This window comes from Centropristis striata, chromosome 16 (genome assembly GCF_030273125.1).
Source record: "Centropristis striata isolate RG_2023a ecotype Rhode Island chromosome 16, C.striata_1.0, whole genome shotgun sequence".
In the NCBI taxonomy this organism is placed as follows: domain Eukaryota; kingdom Metazoa; phylum Chordata; class Actinopteri; order Perciformes; family Serranidae; genus Centropristis; species Centropristis striata.
In genome coordinates this window covers 2,106,531-2,128,801 of record NC_081532.1, presented here as the reverse complement: position 1 = coordinate 2,128,801, position 22,271 = coordinate 2,106,531, and the positions used below count along the sequence as shown (strand labels likewise).

Here is a 22,271-nt window from a genome sequence, read left to right as displayed (position 1 = left end):
GCTTCCAGGACGCTGCGTCCTCATTCGAGGGCTGTTTATTTCATTTTATATTTTCAGTCTCCTCTCTTTCTTTCTTTCTCTCTTTTTCCCTCTGTTTCTCTCTGTTTGTCCTCCTTCCCTCGCTCATTGTCTAGAACCTGACAGGAAGCCAGGGAGGCCGGGGCCGGAGTCAGAGAGGAGGAGCTTCCTGTTGCTCTGTGACTGCTTCCTGTTCACGCCGGCGGCCATCTTGCATGCTCCAGGAGGAGGAGGGGGGGGGCCCGCCTTTATCAGAGTCCCAGCATGCTCCAGGGCCGTCCCACAAGGCTGCTGGCCGGACGCACAGTTCCCGGAGTGAGGAAGGACAAAATAAAGGAGGAAGAGGAGGAGGAGGAGGAGGAGGAGGTGGGGGTCCGAGTGTGTGTGTGTGTGTGTGTGTGTGTGTGTGTGTGTGTGTGAGGAGGTGAAGTCAGGATTGAATTGAAGAAAAAAAAAAGAAAAAAAATTCAGGTGCAGGGGTACAAAAATAGGGCGATCGGGATGAGGGGGGGGATAAAGAAAAATACAAAAAAAAAAAAAAAAGGAAAAAATAAAATCACACACTCATCGTCATGTTGGGTGAATACTGAAAGAGAGAGAGGGGGGGGAGGGGGAGGGGGGGGGAGAGATGAGTGGACACGTCACTACAACATGTAAACACCAGAGGGCCCCACACCCACAGACCCCACATACACAAACAGCCAGGGGCCACAGACCCTCAGAGCTACAGATACAGATAGGGGCCACAGTGGCTTCTCATTGGTGCGTCTTTTTTGGGTCAATTTGTGTCTTTTTATTGGTCATCTAACATCTTTTTAGTTAATTTTGTGTCTTCTTTTGGTCATTTTACATATTTTGGTAATTTTGTGTCTTTTTATTGGTAATTTTAAATTTTTTTTGGTCATTTTGTGTCTTTTTATTGGTAATTTTAATTTTTTTTTTGGTAATTTTTTTTTGGTAATTTTGTGTCTTTTTATTGGTAATTTTGTGTCTTTTTGGTCATTATACGTCTTTTTTGTTCATTTTGTGTGTTTTTTTGTCATTTTGTGTCTTTTTATTGGTAATTTTGTGTCTTTTTATTGGTCATTTTACATCTTTTTTGGTCATTTTGTGTCTTTTTTTAATAATGTGTCTTTTTTGGTCATTTTGTGTCTTTTTTTTAGTAATTTTGTGTCTTTTTTTGGTCAATTTGTGTATTTTTTTGGTCATTATACCTCTTTTTAGTTAATTTGTGTCATTTAATTGGTTATTTTCCGTCTTTTTTGTTCATTTTGTGTCTTCATTTTGGTCATTTTACATATTTTGGTCATTTTGTGTCTTTTTTGGTCTTTATGTCTTTTTTGTTCATTTTGGGTCTTTTTATTGGTCATTTTACGTCTTTTTTGGTCAATTTGGTCAATTTGTTGTTTGTGTTTCTTTAACCAGATATTTACATTTAAATCCTAGTTTTGCCAATTTTAAATAGGCAAAGGTTGTGTATAAGAGCTTATTTTTCTTTAAAAATTGTATTTCCAACACAGAATGTATGATGTATAAGTAATAACGGCTCTAAACAACTCTTATTTTGAAATATTTCTCATGCTCTACTGCTGCTTTCTTGAATCCGGGTATTAAAGCCCTAATAATTGCAGCCTGTGGCCCCCGGGGCTCTGAGGGTAAGAGACCGTTATAATCTACACAATGCATGAACACAGAACCTCCTCCACCTGCTGCACAAAACATATTTAGCAACTAATAAGAAAATATCCTTAGATACAACCAGTAAATGAAAGAGATCTGTGTTTATCAGCTGATTCAGAGGGTTTTAATGCATCTCAGTGATTAGTGAGCGGCTACAATGCAAGCAGAACAGATTTTTTCTAATCAGCGTTTTGCATAATGAAGACGCTGCTTAGCGCTTCAGAAAGAGCGTTTTGCATTTCAAATTAGTAAAACTGAGTCCAACATAACGCCCTAGAAGACTAAAATCTAATTATATAAATATATATAACAATATAAAGGTCTTCACAGGTTTTTCTTGGATTCTGGTAACAAAGACGTGACGTGTGTTGCCGGGGGCAACCCATAGTGTGTTCTGGTTTGTTTAAGACCCAAGTGGTGCGTCATAATCTTCAATGGATGTTAACCCCTTAGCGTCCAGTCTGCAAATTGCTAACAGGCTAACAGTTAGCTCTGTAGCAGTACAGTGTGTATGTGCTAACAGGCTAACAGCTAGCTCTGTAGCCGTACACTGTGTATGTGCTAACAGGCTAACAGTTAGCTCTGTAGCAGTACGGTGTGTATGTGCTAACAGGCTAACAGTTAGCTCTGTAGCAGTACAGTGTGTATGTGCTAACAGGCTAACAGTTAGCTCTGTAGCAGTACAGTGTGTATGTGCTAACAGGCTAACAGTTAGCTCTGTAGCAGTACAGTGTGTATACGCTGTGCATAATTAGCCATGCTGCTTTGTTTATGATCAGCTGCTGACATTGTGCACAGTTAGCAACCGCCGCTACAGTAGCGTCTCCCGTGTAGATAAGGTTTAACACTAGTTGGTGATGTATTGAGTATTTTTTGGACCGGTGAAGACCTTTTCAGCTTCTCTTTAATTATAAAAAAATAAAAAAAAAAGTGTCTAAAAGTGTATAAAAAAAATTAAAGTGTCAGTTGAGGTAACATTGCTAACTCTCTGCTCAAATATTATGTGCTAGACTAAAAAGATAATTATAAATTTGGGGACGTGAAGACCTGATCATGATATTAATTTATATATTAAATATTAAAGGAAGCCTCTGCTTGCATTCTTCCACTGGTTCATGTCATGAGGTCAAGGAGAACTGTTAAGGGTCGTGAGATGTTCTTCTCTCTCTACTCACACTTTCGCTTTGGAATGGGTTCAAGAAGTTCCCGCCCATTTCTCCGTCGTCTCTCGGCGTCCCAGGAGGGTTGTTCATGCCGCCCATGTTATTAGGGGAGCTCTGAGGAGCACAGGGCGGGAAAAAGGATTATTATTAACTATGAATCATTCTAGAGTGGAAAAGAAAAGTTTAAAAAAAATAGAAACACTCAGCAAGTTTATTGGAAAACTGATTTTTTTTTACTCACCTTTGGCAACCCGTCCATATCCCCAGACCCTGAGGAGGAAACAAACAGGTCAATGGATTTTCAAGGTAAACTTAAAGTTTAAAGTTTTAGTTGTCTGAGAGAAATGAATATATATATAAATAACAATTATCACAATTATTTGAGAAAATTGAGATCATGAATATTTAACACAATCATTCTTTGACTTTGAAAACATCATGCATTTACTGAACTATATTAAAAAAAGACTTTTTAATAACTTTAAATATAGTTGAACTATTTTTAAAAAATTAGAATACTTAGAATAGATTAATATTAGAATACAAAAATACATTTACGCATTTAATTATTTTTTTAATTTGATCAAAATACACAAGATTAACTGTATGTATTTTTTTTAATTAGATTAATAATATAGATAAATATACACATTAAAAAAATAAAAAAATAAAAATGTGATTAAAATAAAAAAGATCAACTATCTTGTAACAAAAGTACACTTCCTGAACATAGTGAAAACTACTGAAGATAAATATAACATAAATAAAAATATAGATAAAAATTTAATATATAAAAATAATTTTAAAAAATTGTCCAAATATTATTATTTAAAACGATCATTTGTTGACTTTGGAAAAATCAAGCATTTATTGAACTTTAAAAAAAATAAATAAATGTGGCTTTCTGTAACTTTTAATATAGTTGAACTGATTTTTTTAAAAATTGGATGAATAAAATAAATATATGTACACATTAAAAAAATAAATAAACAAGATTAACTATGTTGCAAAAAATGTACACTTCCCGAACCTAGTGAAAACTACTAAAGATAAATATAATAATATAAATATGAATATAGATAAAAAATTCAATATATATATGTTTAAATATGTTGTTATACAATGTCACAACCTACTGAACATATATTTAACATTTTGGTAAACTTTATTCAACATATTCCAGTCAGTAACACGGGGAAAACGGGGTAAAAAGAAAGAGGTGCACTGGATTTATAACACAAAACAAAACAAGATCATCATCATCATCATCATCATCATCATCATCATCATCATCATCACCATCCTCCTTCTATTAACTGACCTAGTGATCCGTTCATGTGGTGCGGCTCCATGGCTCCCATAGCTCCCATCGGCCCGTCAGGCCCCGGTCCCATAGGGAACTAGCAGAAAACATCAACAGCAAAACTTAGAAACGTTTGACACATTAGTTTTTAAATGTTTGACCTCTTTGTGGTATTTCCAGCTCGGGGTGAAGTCGAGTGTTTAATAATATATTCTTCATCCTGGTTCGTTTCCACTCGATTCTTATTGAAAGAAACTGATGGAGGTTTACGTTTCTTTAATGCTGAACTGAACGGATCTCTGTGATTATAAAGTGGTTAGAAATCCCATAAAAAGATCCATAAATCAGAGCTGGATTCAGTTTTGCGGGCACAGCTGTGTAATCTTAATCATTACAACAACATCCATAATTTTAACCAGAAATCAATCTGCACCGTCTGAAACTGTTACAAGCCTGGAGAGCTGAACCTTTAAAACAACATTACAGTGATTTTATATTTTTAAGTGAAATAAATGGTGTGTGAGACTCACATTGGGTCTGTTGCCTCCCGGTCCGATAGGATTCATCATTGTATAGATGTTTTCACTGGAGTTAGTTGAATCTGAGGTAAAAACACAGAACAAAAACTTTAGTTACAGGACATTAACCCTTTGATGCACAACATATAAACACCTTTTAATGTACAACATGGGTCAAAAATGACCTGCATTCATTTCCCATGTTATTTCATGCTGGATGTGTGTTTGAATATCTTTTTTTTTTTTTAACAGATTATATCAATTTTTCCTTTCATATTTTTTTACATTGGAAAATCACATATTTTAACATTTGAGGTGTTTTTTCCAATGGAAATTATTGTTTGGTGGCTCTAATAAGTTTTAAATGTTAAAATATGTGATTTTTCCAATGTAATCTGGTGGTTCTAACAACTCTTTTAAAGTTAAACCTTCAAAATAAGACAAACATAGTTACACATATACTCAAATTGTTAATTTAGTGAAGCACTTTTTGCATCACTACGCTTCTAATGAACAAGGTCATTTTTGACCCATGTTGTGCATCAAAAGTAAGAAATGAAAACAAAAAAATTAGGATGTATCATGATCAAAAACAAGTTATTAGAGGAAAACCTGCAATACTGAAAGATTAAATGAATTCATTGCAAAGATATAGAAAATAAAAACTTAGTCGGGTCATTTTAGACCATGTTGTGCATCAAAGGGTTAAAGAGATGATTTTAATCACTAAAACTAAACACTGAGATAAATAAAACATGATTCTTGGTGGATGAGGGGACACATGCATGCTGGTTTAGTGGGGAAGAAATGACACATGCATTCTATCTCAGGTGTTAGTGTGGGGACGTAGTTAGGTGACGCACCACCTGGGCTGGGCATGATGGGAGTTCCAGGAGGACCTCCTCCCCCCGGAGGACCCTGAGGACACAAACAGGTAGAGACGTTAAAATACACTCAGCACAACGTAAAGTATCAGAAGAATCAAAGTGATTGTTGTAGAGCAGCTGTGCAGCTTCCTGCCAGATGTGAACTCACCACGTAGTTTCCTGGAGATGAGGAGGAGTAGGCTATCTGCAGGAGGAGAGAGGAGACAATCAGATCTGAGGCTCAGAGGAGACTAATCTATAAATACAGGCTGGATAAAGTAAGAGCAATGATTTATAATCCAATACAACAGAGCAGCAAAACTTTAGTGAAGGTTATGATGTTCAGACTGCAAAAGAAAAGTTTACGAGATTAAAGTGGAGAAATCTACGGGGAAAAAATATGCAGATTTATGAGATTTAAAGTGGCAAATCTGCGATAAAAAAGTTGCAGATTTATGAGTTTAAAAGTAGCAGATTCTCATAAATCTGCTACTTTCTCGTAGATTTGCCATTTTTTCTTGTAAATCTGCAACTTTTTTCTCACAGATTTGCCACTTTAAATCTCTTAAATCTGCTACTTTTTTCTCGCAGATTTGCCACTTTAAATCTCTTAAACCTGCAACTTTTTACGCACAGATTTGCCACTTTAAATCTCTTAAATCTGCTACTTTTTTCTCGCATATTTGCCACTTTAAATCTCTTAAATCTGCAACTTTTTTTCTCACAGATTTGCCACTTTAAACCTCTTAAATCTGCAACTTTTTTCTTGCAGATTTGCCACTTTAAATCTCTTAAACCTGTGACTTTTTTCTCGCAGATTTGCCACTTTAAATCTGTTAAATCTGTAACTTTTTCTTGCAGATTTGCCACTTTAAATCTCTTAAATCTGCAACTTTTTTCTCGCCGATTTGCCACTTTAAATCTCTTAAATGTGCAACTTTTTTCTCGCAGATTTGCCACTTTAAATCTCTTAATTCTGCAACTTTTTTCTCGCAGATTTGCCACTTTAAATCTCTTAAATCTGCAACTTTTTTCTCGCAGATTTGCCACTTTAAATCTACTAAATCTGCAACTTTTTTCTCGCAGATTTGCCACTTTTTCTCACAGATTTGCCACTTTAAATCTCTTAAATGTGCAATTTTTTTCTTGCAGATTTGCCACTTTAAATCTCTTGAATCTGCAACTTTTTCCTCGCAGATTTGCCACTTTTTTTCTCGCAGATTTGCCACTTTAAATCTCTTAAATCTGCAACTTTTTTTTTCGCAGATTTGCCACTTTTTTCTCACAGATTTGCCACTTTAAATCTCTTAAATCTGCAATTTTTTCTCACAGATTTGCCACTTTAAATCTCTTAAATCTGCAACTTTTTTCTCGCCGATTTGCCACTTTAAATCTCTTAAATGTGCAACTTTTTTCTCGCAGATTTGCCACTTTAAATCTCTTAATTCTGCAACTTTTTTCTCGCAGATTTGCCACTTTAAATCTACTAAATCTGCAACTTTTTTCTCGCAGATTTGCCACTTTTTTCTCACAGATTTGCCACTTTAAATCTCTTAAATGTGCAATTTTTTTCTTGCAGATTTGCCACTTTAAATCTCTTAAATCTGCAACTATTTCCTCACAGATATGCCACTTTTTTCTTGCAGGTTTGCCACTTTAAATCTCTTAAATCTGCTACATTTTTCTCGCAGATTTGCCACTTTTTTCTTGCAGATTTGCCACTTTAAATCTCTTAAATCTGCAACTTTTTTCTTGTAGATTTGTCACTTTAATCTAGTAAATTTGCAACTTTTTTTCTCAAAATATAACCAGGAAAACTGACTGATGGACACGTTTCTTGATATTTGTTCAAATTACAGAGAGAAAAATCAACACGCTGCTGAACATCACAGGCACAAGGCTTGTATTTTGCTGGGCTGCAGTAGAATGATTATGCCTATAATTACAGGTCTATGATAATAACCAAAATAATATCTGGTTAAAGAAGTAAAAAAGGCTGCATTGCATTCAGATTTCCCATGGTTTTAACCAAAATTATTATCAAGAGAACCATGTTAAATGCTCTAAAATTAAACTCTTATCAGCTATTTTTGTTGTTATTACTACATTTGTCTAAACAAATGTACCTTTAGTTGTACCAGACATTAAAATACATTGACAACAACAAATTGACCAAAAAAGGAACAAATTACCAAAAAAAAAAACCCATAAAATGACCAATAAAGACACAAAATGAACAAAAAAAGACATAATGACCAAAAAAAGACACAAATTGACAAAAAAAGACAAAAAAATACCAAAAAAGCCATAAAATTACCAATAAAAACACACAATTGGTAATACCAAATACTCATATGATGTCATAATTAAATTACTGTATAAAGCAGCTTGCAAATTGAACTATATCGATATATGTGATATGGTCTTTTTCCATATCACATTTAAAAACACATTTATATATATTTTTATGTGGATATATCGCCCAGCCCTAACAGGCTCAAGGCTTGTGTTTTTCTGTGCTGCTGCAGCACTGAAGCTGATTTCCTGGTTCTTTCTGTGGTGGTTGTGTGTAAAGGCCAAAGCTTTGTGACTCACAGAGTTAGCGTTAGGTCCTGGCCACGGCCCTCGTCCTCCAGGACCCCTGAGGTGAAGAAACGACAGAAAAAGGAGGAGAAGAATAACAGAAAGAGAGAAACAGGGAAAGAGGAAAACGGTGTGAAGGGAATAGGCATAAATAACTTGTAAAATCAGCAAGAATCAGAGACTGAGAGCCTGCTCTGAGAGACTGAAGAGTCATTATATTGAACTGGATTCATGTTTTTAACTCACATGTTCATTCCCGGCATGGGGCCGCCCATGGAGTTGGGAGGAGGCCTCATACCTCCATAATTCTGAGGACAAGAAGTTAAAACACTGTAAGAACATTTAACCAGACGTGGTTTTGTTGTTTTTGGTGATTCTCACTTCTGAACTGTGTTGAATTTGGCCTTTTGGGCAACATTTCCTAATATCACATGAACATTTAGAGCAGCCACTTCTACAGGTGCATCTCAATACATTAGAATATGATAGAAAAGTTTATTTATGTCAGTAATTCAATTCAAAATAACACATTATATAGATCCATTACACACAGAAGGAAACAAGCCGTAAAATGAACAAAAAAGATGTAAAAACACACAAAAAAGGACAAAATTACAATTACACTATAAATACAACTTAATTCATAATTAATCATTCTCTGATCCTTCGGGAAATAAAAACTGGTGGATCAAAGAGACCAACTCTGCTCCTGGATGTAAAACGACCAAAAATAAACCATAAAATGTTGATGATATAAAGACAAAAGATGTGAAACAACCAAAAAAATATGTAAACGAATGAAAAAAAGATGTAAAATGACAAAAAAAGGCGTTAAATAACTAAAAAAGACGTGAAATTAACAAAAAAAACATTCAATGTCCAAAAAAGACCTGAAACGGCCAAAAAAATATGTAAAATGAATGAAAAAAAGACGTAAAATGACCAAAAAAAGGCGTTTCATAACTAAAAAAGACGTGAAATTAACCAAAAAAGACGTGAAATGACCGAAAAAAAAAGACATTCAATGTCCAAAAAAGACGTGAAATGGCCAAAAAAGACGTAAAATGACCAAAAAAAGCGTGAAATTACCAAAAAAGACATTAAATTACCAAAAAGACATGAAATGGCCAAAAAAAGATGTTAAATTACCAAAAAAAAAGATGTAAAAACACAAAAAAAGACATAAAATTACAAAAGAAATTAAATAAATCATGACATGAAATGTTTCATTCTGTGTATAATGGATCTATAAAATGTGTTATTTCCACTTTTTGACTTGAATTACTGACATAAATAAACTTTTCTATGATACTCTAATTAACTGAGATGAACCAGTAGAAACCTGACCAGTAACAGAAGGTTTTATTTATTTTCCTGCTGGTACCTGTGGGCCCATGGCCATCCCTCGAGGAGGGTTCATCCTCATCGGTCCTCCCATGTTAGGATGTCCTGAAACACACACACACACACACACACACACACACACACACACACAAAGTTACACACTGACTGCTACACACACACACATGCTGGGTTGTGGTGTAAACCACATATGTCTGGTCTCTTAAAGTCAGAGTTAAGACCTGCCTCAGACAAAGCTTCATCCTAATCCCATTAGTTGGAACCCCGAAGCTCTAATCTGCTGCTGGAACCCCTCACAGCGCCACACACACTAGTTATTGATTTTATACCATTTATTAGTCTATTTTATATTTTTTTTTTTCTCTTGCACTACTTCTTAATTATTTATTGTTTTTATCTTTTTTATCTAGCTTTTACTTGAACCATTTTTAGAGATTTTCTGTTCATGCATCTTATTGTTACAACATCTTGTCTTTTGTTTATTTATTTATTTTCTACTATTTATTAGTCTATTTATATATATATATATATATATATAATCATGCCCTACTTCTTAATTATTTATTGTTTTTATCTTTTTTATCTAGCTTTTACTTGAACCATTTTTAGAGATTTTCTGTTCATGCATCTTATTGTTACAACATCTTCTCTTTTATTTATTTATTTATTTTCTACTATTTATTAGTCTATATATATATATATATATATATATATATATATAAAATCATGCTCTACTTCTTAATTATTTATTGTTTTTATCTAGCTTTTAAAAGAACAAACTTTTTATTATTATTTTATTTATTTTTTGATTTGATCTTTTTTGATCTAGCTTTAAAAAAAACTCTGTTATTATTTTATTTCTTCTCTTTTATTTATTTATTTATTTATTTGCTAACCATGTTAAATGTCTAGACATCAGCTCTTAAATTAAACTCTTATCAGCTATTTCTGTTGTTATCATTATATTTGTCCAAACAAATTAACCTTTAGTTGCAGCAGACATTAAAATGAACAATAAATTAAAGAAAACAAGGGAGGTTTAATTATTTTTTGAGCTCTGGGAACTTTTTCAGGGTTCAAATTAAATATAACAGTTTAAAAAAAAAAAAAGTTTAACATCACAAAGAATGTAATTCAATGTGTGTTTCACAGTCAAATTGACCAAAAGATGAAAAATAAATATACATAATATATAATTGCTGTATATTTGTTGTATAGTTGCTGTATAGTTACTTTATAGTTGCTGTATAGTTGCTGTGTAGTTGCTGTATAGTTGCTTTATAGTTGCTGTATAGTTGCTGTATAGTTGCTGTATAGTTGCTTTATAGTTGCTTTATAGTTGCTGTATAGTTACTTTATAGTTGCTGTATAGTTACTTTATAGTTGCTGTATAGTTGCTGTGTAGTTGCTGTATATTTGCTGTATAGTTGCTGTATAGTTGCTGTATAGTTGCTGAAAAGTTACTTTATAGTTGCTGTATAGTTGCTTAGTAGTTGCTGTATAGTTGTTGTATAGTTACTTTATAGTTGCTGTATAATTGCTGTATATTTGTTGTATAGTTGCTGTATAGTTGCTGTATAGTTGCTGAATAGTTATTTTATAGTTGCTGTATAGTTGCTTAGTAGTTGCTGTATAGTTGTTGTATAGTTACTTTATAGTTGCTGTATAATTGCTGTATATTTGTTGTATAGTTGCTGTATAGTTGCTGTATAGTTGCTGTATAATTGAAGTATTTTTGTATAGTTGCTGTATCGTTGTTGTTCAGTTGTTGTACAGTTGCTTTATAGTTGCTGTATAGTTGTTGTATAGTTGCTGTATAGTTGTTGTATAGTTTCTGTATAGTTGTTGTATAATTGCTGAACTGCTAGTATTTCCTGACATTTTAAAGACTGAAAAAAGTAAATGTTGAGTTGAAAAATGAGTGGACAGATGAATCAATAATGTAAATAATCATTAGTTCATCATCATCTATCACAGAAACATAACAGACTGTAAATATAATAATAATCTGTAAATATAATAATAATCTAGGAGGTCCCGTTGGTACCTTGTGGTCTTGTCGGGTCCAGACTGTTTGGCAGGAGAGGCTGAGATCCAGGGATTCCCCCCGGAGGCTGACAGGAAACACAGGAGGAAACGGTTAAAATATTGTCCCGACAGGCAACAGAGGGACAGCAACCATCAGGTTGCCATGACCACCATAACCATGATTCTTTGATTCTAATCTTAATTGAAAGCAACATGTTAAAAAAGTCACAAATACAATTACATTCAACATATCAAATGTCAGACATATAAGAAGCTTCTTCTTCTTTCTATCAAAAACATATGCAAATAAATAAACAATAAACAAATTAATTATGTACAACCCCAAGGCAGCTGGAAAGCTATGAAGTAATCAGCTGAGACCCTGTTGTTGTTTAGTTGCTGTATAGTTACTTTATAGTTATTGTATAGTTTTTGTATAATTGTTGTATAGTTGCTGTACAGTTGCTTTATAGTTGCTGTACAGTTGTTGCATAGTTACTTTATAGTTGTTGTATAGTTGCTGTATATATGCTGTACAGTTGCTGTATAGTTACTTTATAGTTGCTGTATAGTTGATGTATAGTTGCTGTATAGTTGCTGTATAGTTGATGTATAGTTGATGTATAGTTGCTGTATAGTTGCTGTATAGTTGCTTTATAGTTGCTTTATAGTTGATGTATAGTTGATGTATAGTTGATGTATAGTTGCTGTATAGTTGCTGTATAGTTGCTGTACAGTTGCTGTACAGTTGTTGCATAGTTACTTTATAGTTGCTGTATAGTTGCTGTATATTTGTTGTTTAGTTGCTGTACAGTTGCTGTACAGTTGTTGCATAGTTACTTTATAGTTGCTGTATAGTTGCTGTATATTTGTTGTTTAGTTGCTGTACAGTTGCTGTACAGTTGCTGCATAGTTACTTTGTAGTTGTTGTATAGTTGCTGTATATATGCTGTACAGTTGCTGTACAGTTGTGTTTAGTTGCTGTACAGTTGCTTTAAAGTTGTTGTATAGTTGCTGTACAGTTGCTGTATATTTGTTGTACAGTTGCTGTACAGTTGCTGTATATTCTCGAGTCATGTGACAAAAATCCAGTGAAACTGCACTTGGACTGGTTGGATAAGTTGTTTACACAGAGCCAAGAGGAGAGGTCAAGACAGGGTGGAAAAAAATGTGAAAACTAAATTTATCTTTTTTCTTTTAGGGTTCAAATTAAATAAAAAATAAAAAAGTTTCAAACATCACAATGAATGTAATTTTAATGTGTGTTTCCGTGTCACTGAGGAAAAACCAGACAAGGAATCTGATTAAAAAACTGACTCTCTTTCATATTGTTAACACAAAAAAGTGACAATGAAGTTAAAATAAAGTTGCTGAGGTACCTGATTTGGCATTCGGAGTGCGGGGCGCGGTCCACCTGGGTACCGTGGTGACATGAAAGGCTGCAGACAGAAATGAAAGGAAGGCGGGAAAACAGAGAGGTTGAGGGCGGGAAATATGGCGGGAAAAAGGGGAAACAGAGAAAAGAAACATTTTCATTATTGATAAATCCACCAGCAGTCAAACAGCAGCACTGAGGACACACACACACACACACACACACACACACACACGGACACACACACACACACACACGGACACACACACACACGGACACAGTGAGGCTGGAGATGGAGCATGACATGGAAAAACACACTTAGAGCCAGTCTGTGATTTAGGATTATTCATGAAAGTAACTAAAAATCTTTTTTCAATTTTTTTTATAGTTGTTGTATAGTTGCTGTACAGTTACTTAATAGTTGCTGTATAGTTGTACAGTTGCTTTATAGTTGCTGTACAGTTGTTGTACAGTTGCTGTATATTTACTTTATGATTGCTGTATAGTTGCTGTACAGTTGTTGTACAGTTGCTGTATATTTACTTTATGATTGCTGTATAGTTGCTGTACAGTTGTTGTACAGTTGCTGTATATTTACTTTATGATTGCTGTATAGGTGCTGTACAGTTGTTGTACAGTTGCTGTATATTTACTTTATGATTGCTGTATAGTTGTTGTACAGTTGTTGTACAGTTGCTGTATATTTACTTTATGATTGCTGTATAGTTGCTGTACAGTTGTTGTACAGTTGCTGTATATTTACTTTATGATTGCTGTATAGTTGCTGTACAGTTGTTGTACAGTTGCTGTATATTTACTTTATGATTGCTGTATAGTTGCTGTACAGTTGTTGTACAGTTGTTGTATATTTACTTTATGATTGCTGTATAGTTGCTGTACAGTTGCCGTATAGTTGCTGTACAGTTGCTGTATATTTGTTGTATAGTTGCTGTATATTTACTTCATAATTGCTGTATAGTTGTTGTACAGTTGCTGTACAGTTGCTGTGCAATTGCTGTATAGTTGCTGTACATTTGTTGTACAGTTTTATTATTATTATTTTATTATTGATAAATCCACCAGCCGTTAAGCAGCAGCAGCACTGAGGACACACACACACACACAGACACACACACAGACACACACACAGACACACACACACACACACAGACACACACACACAGACACACACACAGACACACACACACACACACACACACAGTGAGGCTGGGAGATGATGGACGATGACGCTGAAAAAACACACTGAAAGCCAGTCGGTGTTTTGGGATTATTCCACACACACTCTAATTGTGGATGTGCACGCTCTCACACACACACACACACACACACACACTCCCTGCCTGTCTGTTCTCTCTCAGTGGTGTAAGCTGACTCTTCTGTGGTTGCTGCTGGTTAGAGACACCTCGGGCCAACAACAGCGTCCAGAAGCCTCAGAGGAAACATGTCCACTCTCTCTCACACCAGACAGAAACCAGAAACCACAAGAAGGAAAGAGCCGGCCGCCGCGGTTAACGGGCAAACGTTAGCTTTAGCTCCACATTAGCATCTGGAGCTAACTGGTCTGGACAAGTGATGAAACACACGATGACTCAGAACACAAGCTGTAAGACTCTCTTATCTAACTGGAAGCTTGAGTGGTTAAAAAACTCACAGCCTGACAGCCCTTTCAAAATAAAAGTTATCAAAACAGGCTTTTGCATAGTACTGTATATATATATTTTATAAAAAGTTGCAAATTTACTAGATTGAAGTGGCAAATCTACGAGAAAAAATTGCGCAGATTTAAGAGATTTAAAGTAGCAAATCTGCACGAAAAAAGTCACAGATTTACAAGAAAGAAGTGGGGGGGAAAAGCAACTTTATTCTCGTAGATTCACCACTTTAAATCTCATAAATCTGCGCATTTTTGTCTCGTAGATTTGCCATTTTAATCTCGTAAACTTTTTTCTGAAAATATGACCCCCTCCCCCGGGTCCATATGTTTTTTTTACATATTCTGGCAGTATGTAATATCCTCCAATATTCTCTAGGGTTGAAATTTGGAATTTGCAAGTATTTCAATGAGTGTCCTATTAAGGGTTAAGACTGATGTCACAATAATCGGTATCGGCCTTAAAAAACCTGTATCTGTCGACCACTAGTAAAAATGTTTTATAAACATTTTAGACAACTACAATGTGCTTCATAGCTTATAAAACATCTACAGACCAGCCCTGTAACTTTTACATTTAGCCAACTTCAAGTCTGGTTTTGAGTTTCCCTTGCTTTCGATTCCAAATCTCCTGAGATATTTCTTCGGTTTTTAAATGTGATATGGAATTAGACCATATCGATATATCGAAATAGTTCAAATTTGCACAAATTTACAAAAAAAATCACTTACAGGATTAAAATTCATAGCATCCAGAAGCCTCAGAGGAAACATGTCCACTCTCCCTCACACCAGACAGAAACCAGAAACCACAAGAAGGAAAAGCCGGCCGCCGCGGTTAACGGGCAAATGTTAGCTTTAGCTCCACATTAGCATCTGGAGCTAACTGGTCTGGACAAGTGATGAAACACACGATGACTCAGAACACAAGCTGTAAGACTCTCTTATCTAACTGGAAGCTTGAGTGGTTAAAAAACTCACAGCCTGACAGCCCTTTCAAAATAAAAGCGTCTGTTATCAAAACAGGCTTTTGCATAGTACTGTATATATATTTTTTATTTTGCCAATGTATGCATGTTTTTATACATCCTGGAGTATGTATAAAAACATAGCGATTAACTAACCCTAACCCATCCATAGTGTGCATGTACAGTAATATTTTTTTTATTTATTTAACCTTTATTTAACCAGGAAATACCCCATTGAGATTAAGAACCTCTTTTTCAAGGGAGCCAAACACAAAATACAGTTACATATTTACTAAATGATCTTGCTGCATGGACAGATAATTTACCTTGACAAGATTTCTTAAATTAAGATTATTTAATCTAGAAATAAGCATAAGAGTTAGTTTTACAATTGACAGCCCTTTCAAAATAAAAGCGTCTGTTATCAAAACAGGCTTTTGCATAGTACTGTGTATGTATATATATATATATATATATATATATATATATATATATTCTTATATTTCTTATTTTAAACGTTCAACATGCTTATTTCTAGATTTAATAATCTTAATTTAAGAAATCTTGTCAAGGTAAATTATCTGTCCATGCAGCAAGATCATTTCCCAGATTTCTGTGTCTCTTTATATCTCAATGTACATCTTTTTTTTTGGTGATTTTACATCTTTTTGTTTTGTTTTTGTGTCTTTTTTTTAGGTTATTTTGTGTCTTTTTTTGGGTAATTTTTTGTCTTTTTATGTCTTTTTTATGATTTTACATATTGGGTTTTTTTTTGCTTTTTTGGGGTCATTTTGTGTCTTTTTTGGCAATTTTTTGTGTCTTTTTTGGGAAACTTTTTGTCTTTTTTGTGATTTTACATATTTTGTTGCTTTTTTTGTGATTTTACATCTTTTGTTGCTTTTTTGGGTCATCTTGTGTCTTTTTTGAGTCTTTTTTTGGTAACTTTTTGTCTTTTTATGTCTTCTTTTGTGATTTTACATATTTTGTTTCTTTTTTGTGATTTTACGTCTTTTGTTGGGTTTTGGGTCATTTTGTGTCTTTTTTGGTCATTTTTACATATTTTTTGTGTCTTTTTTTTGGTCGTTTTATGTTTTTTTTCGATCATTTCGTGTTTTTTTTATTTTTGTATATATACAATTTGCAGTGCACTCTGCTCGGGCCAGTTCATCGCTGCTTGCAGCTTTAATTCATCTTCTTCTTCTTCATCTTCTTCTCTTATTTTAAGCGTTCAACATGCTTATTTCTACATTAAACAATCTTAATTTAAGAAATCTTGTCATGGTAAATTATCTGTCCATGCAGCAAGATCATTTCCCTCAGATTTACTGTTTTTATCTGGTCTTTAGACATCCGTTTCTGTGTGTTTTGTACGTAAATGTGACGTGTCCATAGTGCCTGTCTGCTGTTTTATTTATAAGCTGCAAGAACAAGTAAGCAGAGCACCGGGGAGAATAATACGCTGTGTGCGTTTGTGCGTGGAGTGGAGTGTGCAACCCCCCACAAGCTGCTCCGGGGGCGGGGCACGGGGTGAATTATTCATCCCACACAGGGCCAGCCGGCTCTGGGCCTGGAAGAGGAGGAGCGGGCCCTGCTGCCTCTGGATGCTTTCATTACGGGGACGAGAGGGGAGGGGGGGTGGGGGGACCTCAGGGGCCACGAGGAGTTAGCCAGCGCTAAACTAGAGCTAACGGGGCTGCAGGGGAGAGGAGGAGGAGTGAATGGAAAGAGAAAGAGCTTGTGTGGGGGGTCTGGGGGGGTTTAGAGGGAATGGAAGAGAGAGTGAGTGAGTGTTTGAGAGGAAGAGTTTGCGTCTTACCTGGCCGTGGGGTCCCATCATGGGGTTGCTGGGGTTGTGTGGGGGGGGCTGTGCGTGGGGGGACTGCTGAGAGCCGGGTGGTCCCTTTAAGAAAGAAGAGCCATATCAGAGAGGGGAGGGCCCCCAAAAGTGGGCTTTTTGTTATTTTACACCTGGAGGAATTACAATTATTACCCCCATTCAAAGTGATGAGGAAGAGGAGGACCAGAGGGGGGAGGGGGAGGGGAGTCAAGAAGATGGATAAAGTTCTTTAAAATCTGCAGTTAGATTATGTACCCCCCCTGACAAAAATACAGAATTAGACGTCCAACAGGAAAACAGCTAGAATTTGCCTTTAAATTGCAGAAATTATAAGTAACTAGAGGTCGCAAATGTATGAAGGCAGCAGTACGATATTTGCGTTTTTTACTTGTATCTGCATTGGCCGATACGTGCGTGAGTTCGCCAATCAAATCAATCAAATCAATCAAATCACCAGGCAAGGCTGTGTGCAACACCTCCAGGCTGGGTGCAACACCTTCATTCTCTGGTGAGCTGCCGCTGATACCGAAAAAAAGAAAAATACATCTAATAGGCTAGAACAACAAACACGTTGTTTGTTATCCAACTGTTAATATGTTTGGTTTGTTTTGTTAATAAATGTTTCTTAATTTGTTATCAGTGTGTCATTTTTATAATGTAAATGGAGGGAGAAAAGGCAACATCGGCTTCAAGAATCAGCCCAATATCGGGATAATATTTCGAGAAAAAAGTTGCAAATTTACTAGATTAAAGTGGCAAATGTACAAGAAAAAAGTAGCAGATTTAAGAGATTTAAAGTGGCAAATCTACAAGAAAAAAGTCACAGATTTACAAGAAAAAAGTGGGGGGGGAAAGCAACTTTATCCTCGCAGATTCACCACTTTAAATCTCATGAATCTGCCCAATTTTTTCTCGTAGATTTGCCACTTCTCGTAATCTCGTAAACTTTTTTCTCAACATATTAGAAATATATTATATTTTATATTATTAAATATATTATAACATTTTAGTCAATTAGAATGAGTTTCATTGCTTAAAAAAGACTACAGGCCGGCGCTATAACTTCTACATTTTGCCAACTTCAAGTCTGGTTTTGAGTTTCCCTTGCTTTCGATTCCAAATCTCCAGGTTTCCAGTAGAGCTGGGCGATATATCGATATCAAAGATATATCAATATATTTTTAAATGTGATATGAAATTAGACCATATCGATATACCGATATAGTTCAAATTTGCACAAATTTACATAAAAATCACTTGCAGGATTAAAATTCAGAAAATAAAACTAATATAATGTTTGATATTTATGATTAGGACTGGTGTTGATTACAAAAGATAAACTATGAAACGAGAAAATAATATCAACGTAGAATATTTCTAAAGCCTGATTTTCGAAAGCACCTGGTTGTATAAGTGTGTTTAAGTGAAACCAGAGTCAAATTTATTTTTACTTAAGGTATTTTTTTTTATATAAATGTGCACTTTATGGAGCTTTGATTAAAAAAAAAAAAGATACTCCTGTTGTTATACAGTATTAATGTTCACTAAAATAAACGCTTTGACTGAACATTTGCTCTCACTTTGCAATAAAAATATCAGGATATATATCATATATGGATATTCAGCCTAAATATATTTTTGGTCCATATCGCCCAGCCCCAATTTCCAGCCTCTGATTTGCACTTAAATGCTCATTATGACCTGTTATTAATGTTGGTAGGCTTATTAAGCCTTCATAGGCTGTTTTATCTTTATTCTAAGGTTCAAAATAAAGTGTTCGGCTCCATTTTCCGACTGTTTTTCTTTTATTTTGGCCAATAATGGCTCTTCTAAATTAGATGAGAGAGATGCTCCTCAGGACCTTTTAGGTCAGCTGTGCAGTTTCCATCTCCACCACATGGGGGCAGTGTTGCCAAAGGCTCAGAGCAACAGGACAGGAAGCAGCAGGACAGGCACTAGTGGCAACTTCACACCAAGGTTAGAATAGTTTTGGATTTTTCATTAGTTTTAGTTTTAATTTCGTTGTGATTTTTTGTTTTCAAATTCAGTTAGTTTTAATGAGTTTTTAGAGTGAGTTTGCTCGTTTTAATTTGTTTTAATTTTTTGGATAATGCTTAATCTTAGTTTAGTTTTTATTAGTTTTGTGTTAGTTTTTTTTTGTAATGAGGTATTTGTTGGGTGCCAGATTCAAAAAGTCACAATAAATGTTTCCTTTTTGTCAATTTTTTTCTTGTGAATTTGTCACTTTTTCTCTTTAAATGTCACTTTTTTTCTCGTACATTTGACATTTTTTTTCTTTAAATTTGTCACTTTTTCTCTTTTAATTCGTCACTTTTTTCATGTAAATTTGTCACTTTTTTCTCATAAATTTGTGATTTTTTTCTATTAGTTTTAGTTTTGATTAGTTTTATTTTTTTTGTAATGGGGTATTTGTTGGGTGCCAGATTAAAAAAAGTCACAATAAATGTTTCCTTTATTTCCTTTGTCTGATCCATCTCAGCCCCAATAAGTTTATTAAGTCATAAAACCAGATAGATTAAATAGATTTCATATCAACCAAAAAGGTTTATGGATGAAAAAAGTTGACAAAGACGAAAACGAAGGACATTTTCACGATAATTTTAGTTAGTTTTTTAACCACAAAATACAGCTTCAGTTAGTTATCGTTAAAAAAAAAAAAAAAAAGATATATAAACGCCTGACAGAAACAAGTTAAAGTTGTTTTTTTTTTCCTCAGCAGGACGATGTTGAAGCGTAAATGGAGCCCCGACTCGTCCGACATGCTGCTGCTGTGTTACTGTCGACATTTCACCCCGAGACAAGAAGTTAACGACCCCTAATAAATAACTCATTATGCAACAGTGTCTTTACGCTCCTATCATGGTCAGAGCCTTCATTCTTCACTGATTTTTTACACTTTTAATCAGATATACATTCCAGGCCAAAAATCTTAAATTTTCTGTTCACAATTACTTTTTTTTTGACAAGAAGATGGATAAAGTTCTTTAAAATCTGCAGGTAGATTATGTTCCCCTTGACAAAAATACAGAATTAGACGTCCAACAGGAAAACAGCTAGAATTTGCCTTTAAATTGCAGAAATATATATATATATATAGTAAATAGAGGTTGTCAAAAGTATCGATACTCAAAATTCAAACATTTGGCCTGTAGGACATCACCCTGAGCTGGATTTATTATATTTTCATATTTTATAGAAAAACTTACTAATCTAATAAACCTGGTTTCCATAGCTTTTAATAGTAAAATCTGAGCAGTTTTTAAGCATTTTCAAGCTTTTATTGTCACATTTTAACTGTTTACTGCAAAAAAGGTGTGTCAACACTAAATCTAAATCTTATTTATTCAACCAACTACTTACAGCAAGAATTACACCAGTTATCATCGCCGGAAAAAGACAGAAATTTAAAATTCAGAGATAATTTATTTCCTTAACCCTATAAAGCCTGAACCATGAAATAATTGCCAGAAAATTATTTTTTTTTAAAAACCGAGTGCTTATTAACCTGCTGACGAATTTTAAGAAATAAATAAATTGCAAATATGAATTCTAATTTGTATCATATTTGATACATCAGGTCTTTTTGTGCAATTTGTTGCTCACAGATTGTTTTTCTTGAACTAACAAAAATATATAAAACCTAACATTTTTAACCTATTAAGACTTTGACTTTTCCTTTTTCCTCATACATGCAAAATACATATTTTTTCCATATAACACATCATACATCAGCTGATATTAAGTTTTTTAATGCAGCAATAACTGATCCACTCGTGGAACCTGCATATCATTTTTGCTACATCTGATATTTTTGTGCAATTTGTTGCTCAATTTGTTTATCTTCAACACATGTATACATCAGGTTTTTGATGATGTAGAGGTCTCAAAAATTACTGTATCTAATATGATACACTTGGCTTTATAGGGTTAATTAAATGAATCATGTTTGACACTTCTGTCAGGAAAGTAACCGAATCTAAGCTTAAAATGGTATTTCTGTCACATATATTCATGTCACATTTTAAATTTAGCCAAAAATGAATCGTTTGCACTAACCACATCAAATTCTGTCAAAAACATAAACAAATAAATAAACAATAAACAAATGTCAGCTGAGACCAAGAGTCACGTGACAAAAATCCAGTGAAACTGCACATGGACTGGTTGGATATGTTGTTTACACAGATCTGAGAGGAGAGGTCAAGAAAGGGGGGCGAAAAAAATGTGAGAAATAAATTATTTTCCCCTTTTTTTAAAAATGATTTATGGTATTATAACTACACAAAAAAAAAAATTTAATTCTCAATCCTTCTAGCCATGGTTGCACTGTTTCCATAGAGTGAAAAAAACGAGTCCACAGTGAGTAAAAAATCTGACAAGAGCAAAAAAAAAAAAAAAAAACATGAAACTGCTTCGGGGTTCAGAGGGTTGAATGCAAACAACCAAAGCTTAAAACAGTATTCCTGTCACATATATTCATCTCTCGTTTAAAATTTAGCCAAAAATTAACCGTTCACACTATCAAAAACATATACAAATAAATAAACAATAAACAAATGAATTTTGAATTCAGGTTGTTTACACAGATCCGAGAGGAGAGGTCAAGAGAGGTCGGAAAAATTTGTGAAATAAATTATAAGTTTTTTTAATGATTTATGGTATTAGAACTGTGTTACACTACACAAAAAACATTTTTTAATTCTCACTCCTTCTAGCCATGGTTGCACTGTTTCCATAGAGTGAAAAAAAACAAGTCCACAGTGAGTAAAACGTGACGGGAGCAAAAAAAAAACAAAGCAGATAGGTTGTTTACACAGAGCCGAGAGGAGAGGTCAAGATAGGGGGTGAAAAAATGTGAGAAATAAATTATTTTTCCC

General features: G+C 34.4%; 1 protein-coding gene across 2 annotated transcripts in view; it reads right to left on the bottom strand.

Annotated features, from left to right (window-relative positions):
• Positions 1 to 469: 469 nt before the first annotated feature.
• zgc:110158 (uncharacterized protein LOC553590 homolog) overlaps positions 470 to 22,271 on the bottom strand; it is an 86,087-nt gene continuing 64,285 nt past the window's right edge. Inside the window, exons 6-18 of one of the 2 annotated variants that reach the window (XM_059352880.1) lie at positions 17,353 to 17,436; positions 12,901 to 12,960; positions 11,541 to 11,607; positions 9,516 to 9,580; positions 8,378 to 8,439; positions 8,144 to 8,189; positions 5,718 to 5,753; positions 5,546 to 5,600; positions 4,695 to 4,765; positions 4,183 to 4,261; positions 3,103 to 3,131; positions 2,874 to 2,975; positions 470 to 604 (exon numbers count right to left, since the gene is read on the bottom strand). In XM_059352880.1, the coding sequence (XP_059208863.1) occupies positions 575 to 604; positions 2,874 to 2,975; positions 3,103 to 3,131; positions 4,183 to 4,261; positions 4,695 to 4,765; positions 5,546 to 5,600; positions 5,718 to 5,753; positions 8,144 to 8,189; positions 8,378 to 8,439; positions 9,516 to 9,580; positions 11,541 to 11,607; positions 12,901 to 12,960; positions 17,353 to 17,436 (786 nt within the window). In that variant the 3' untranslated portion in view covers positions 470 to 574. The remainder of the gene's footprint in view (positions 605 to 2,873; positions 2,976 to 3,102; positions 3,132 to 4,182; positions 4,262 to 4,694; positions 4,766 to 5,545; positions 5,601 to 5,717; positions 5,754 to 8,143; positions 8,190 to 8,377; positions 8,440 to 9,515; positions 9,581 to 11,540; positions 11,608 to 12,900; positions 12,961 to 17,352; positions 17,437 to 22,271) is intronic. The other variant, XM_059352881.1, reaches the window with a different exon arrangement.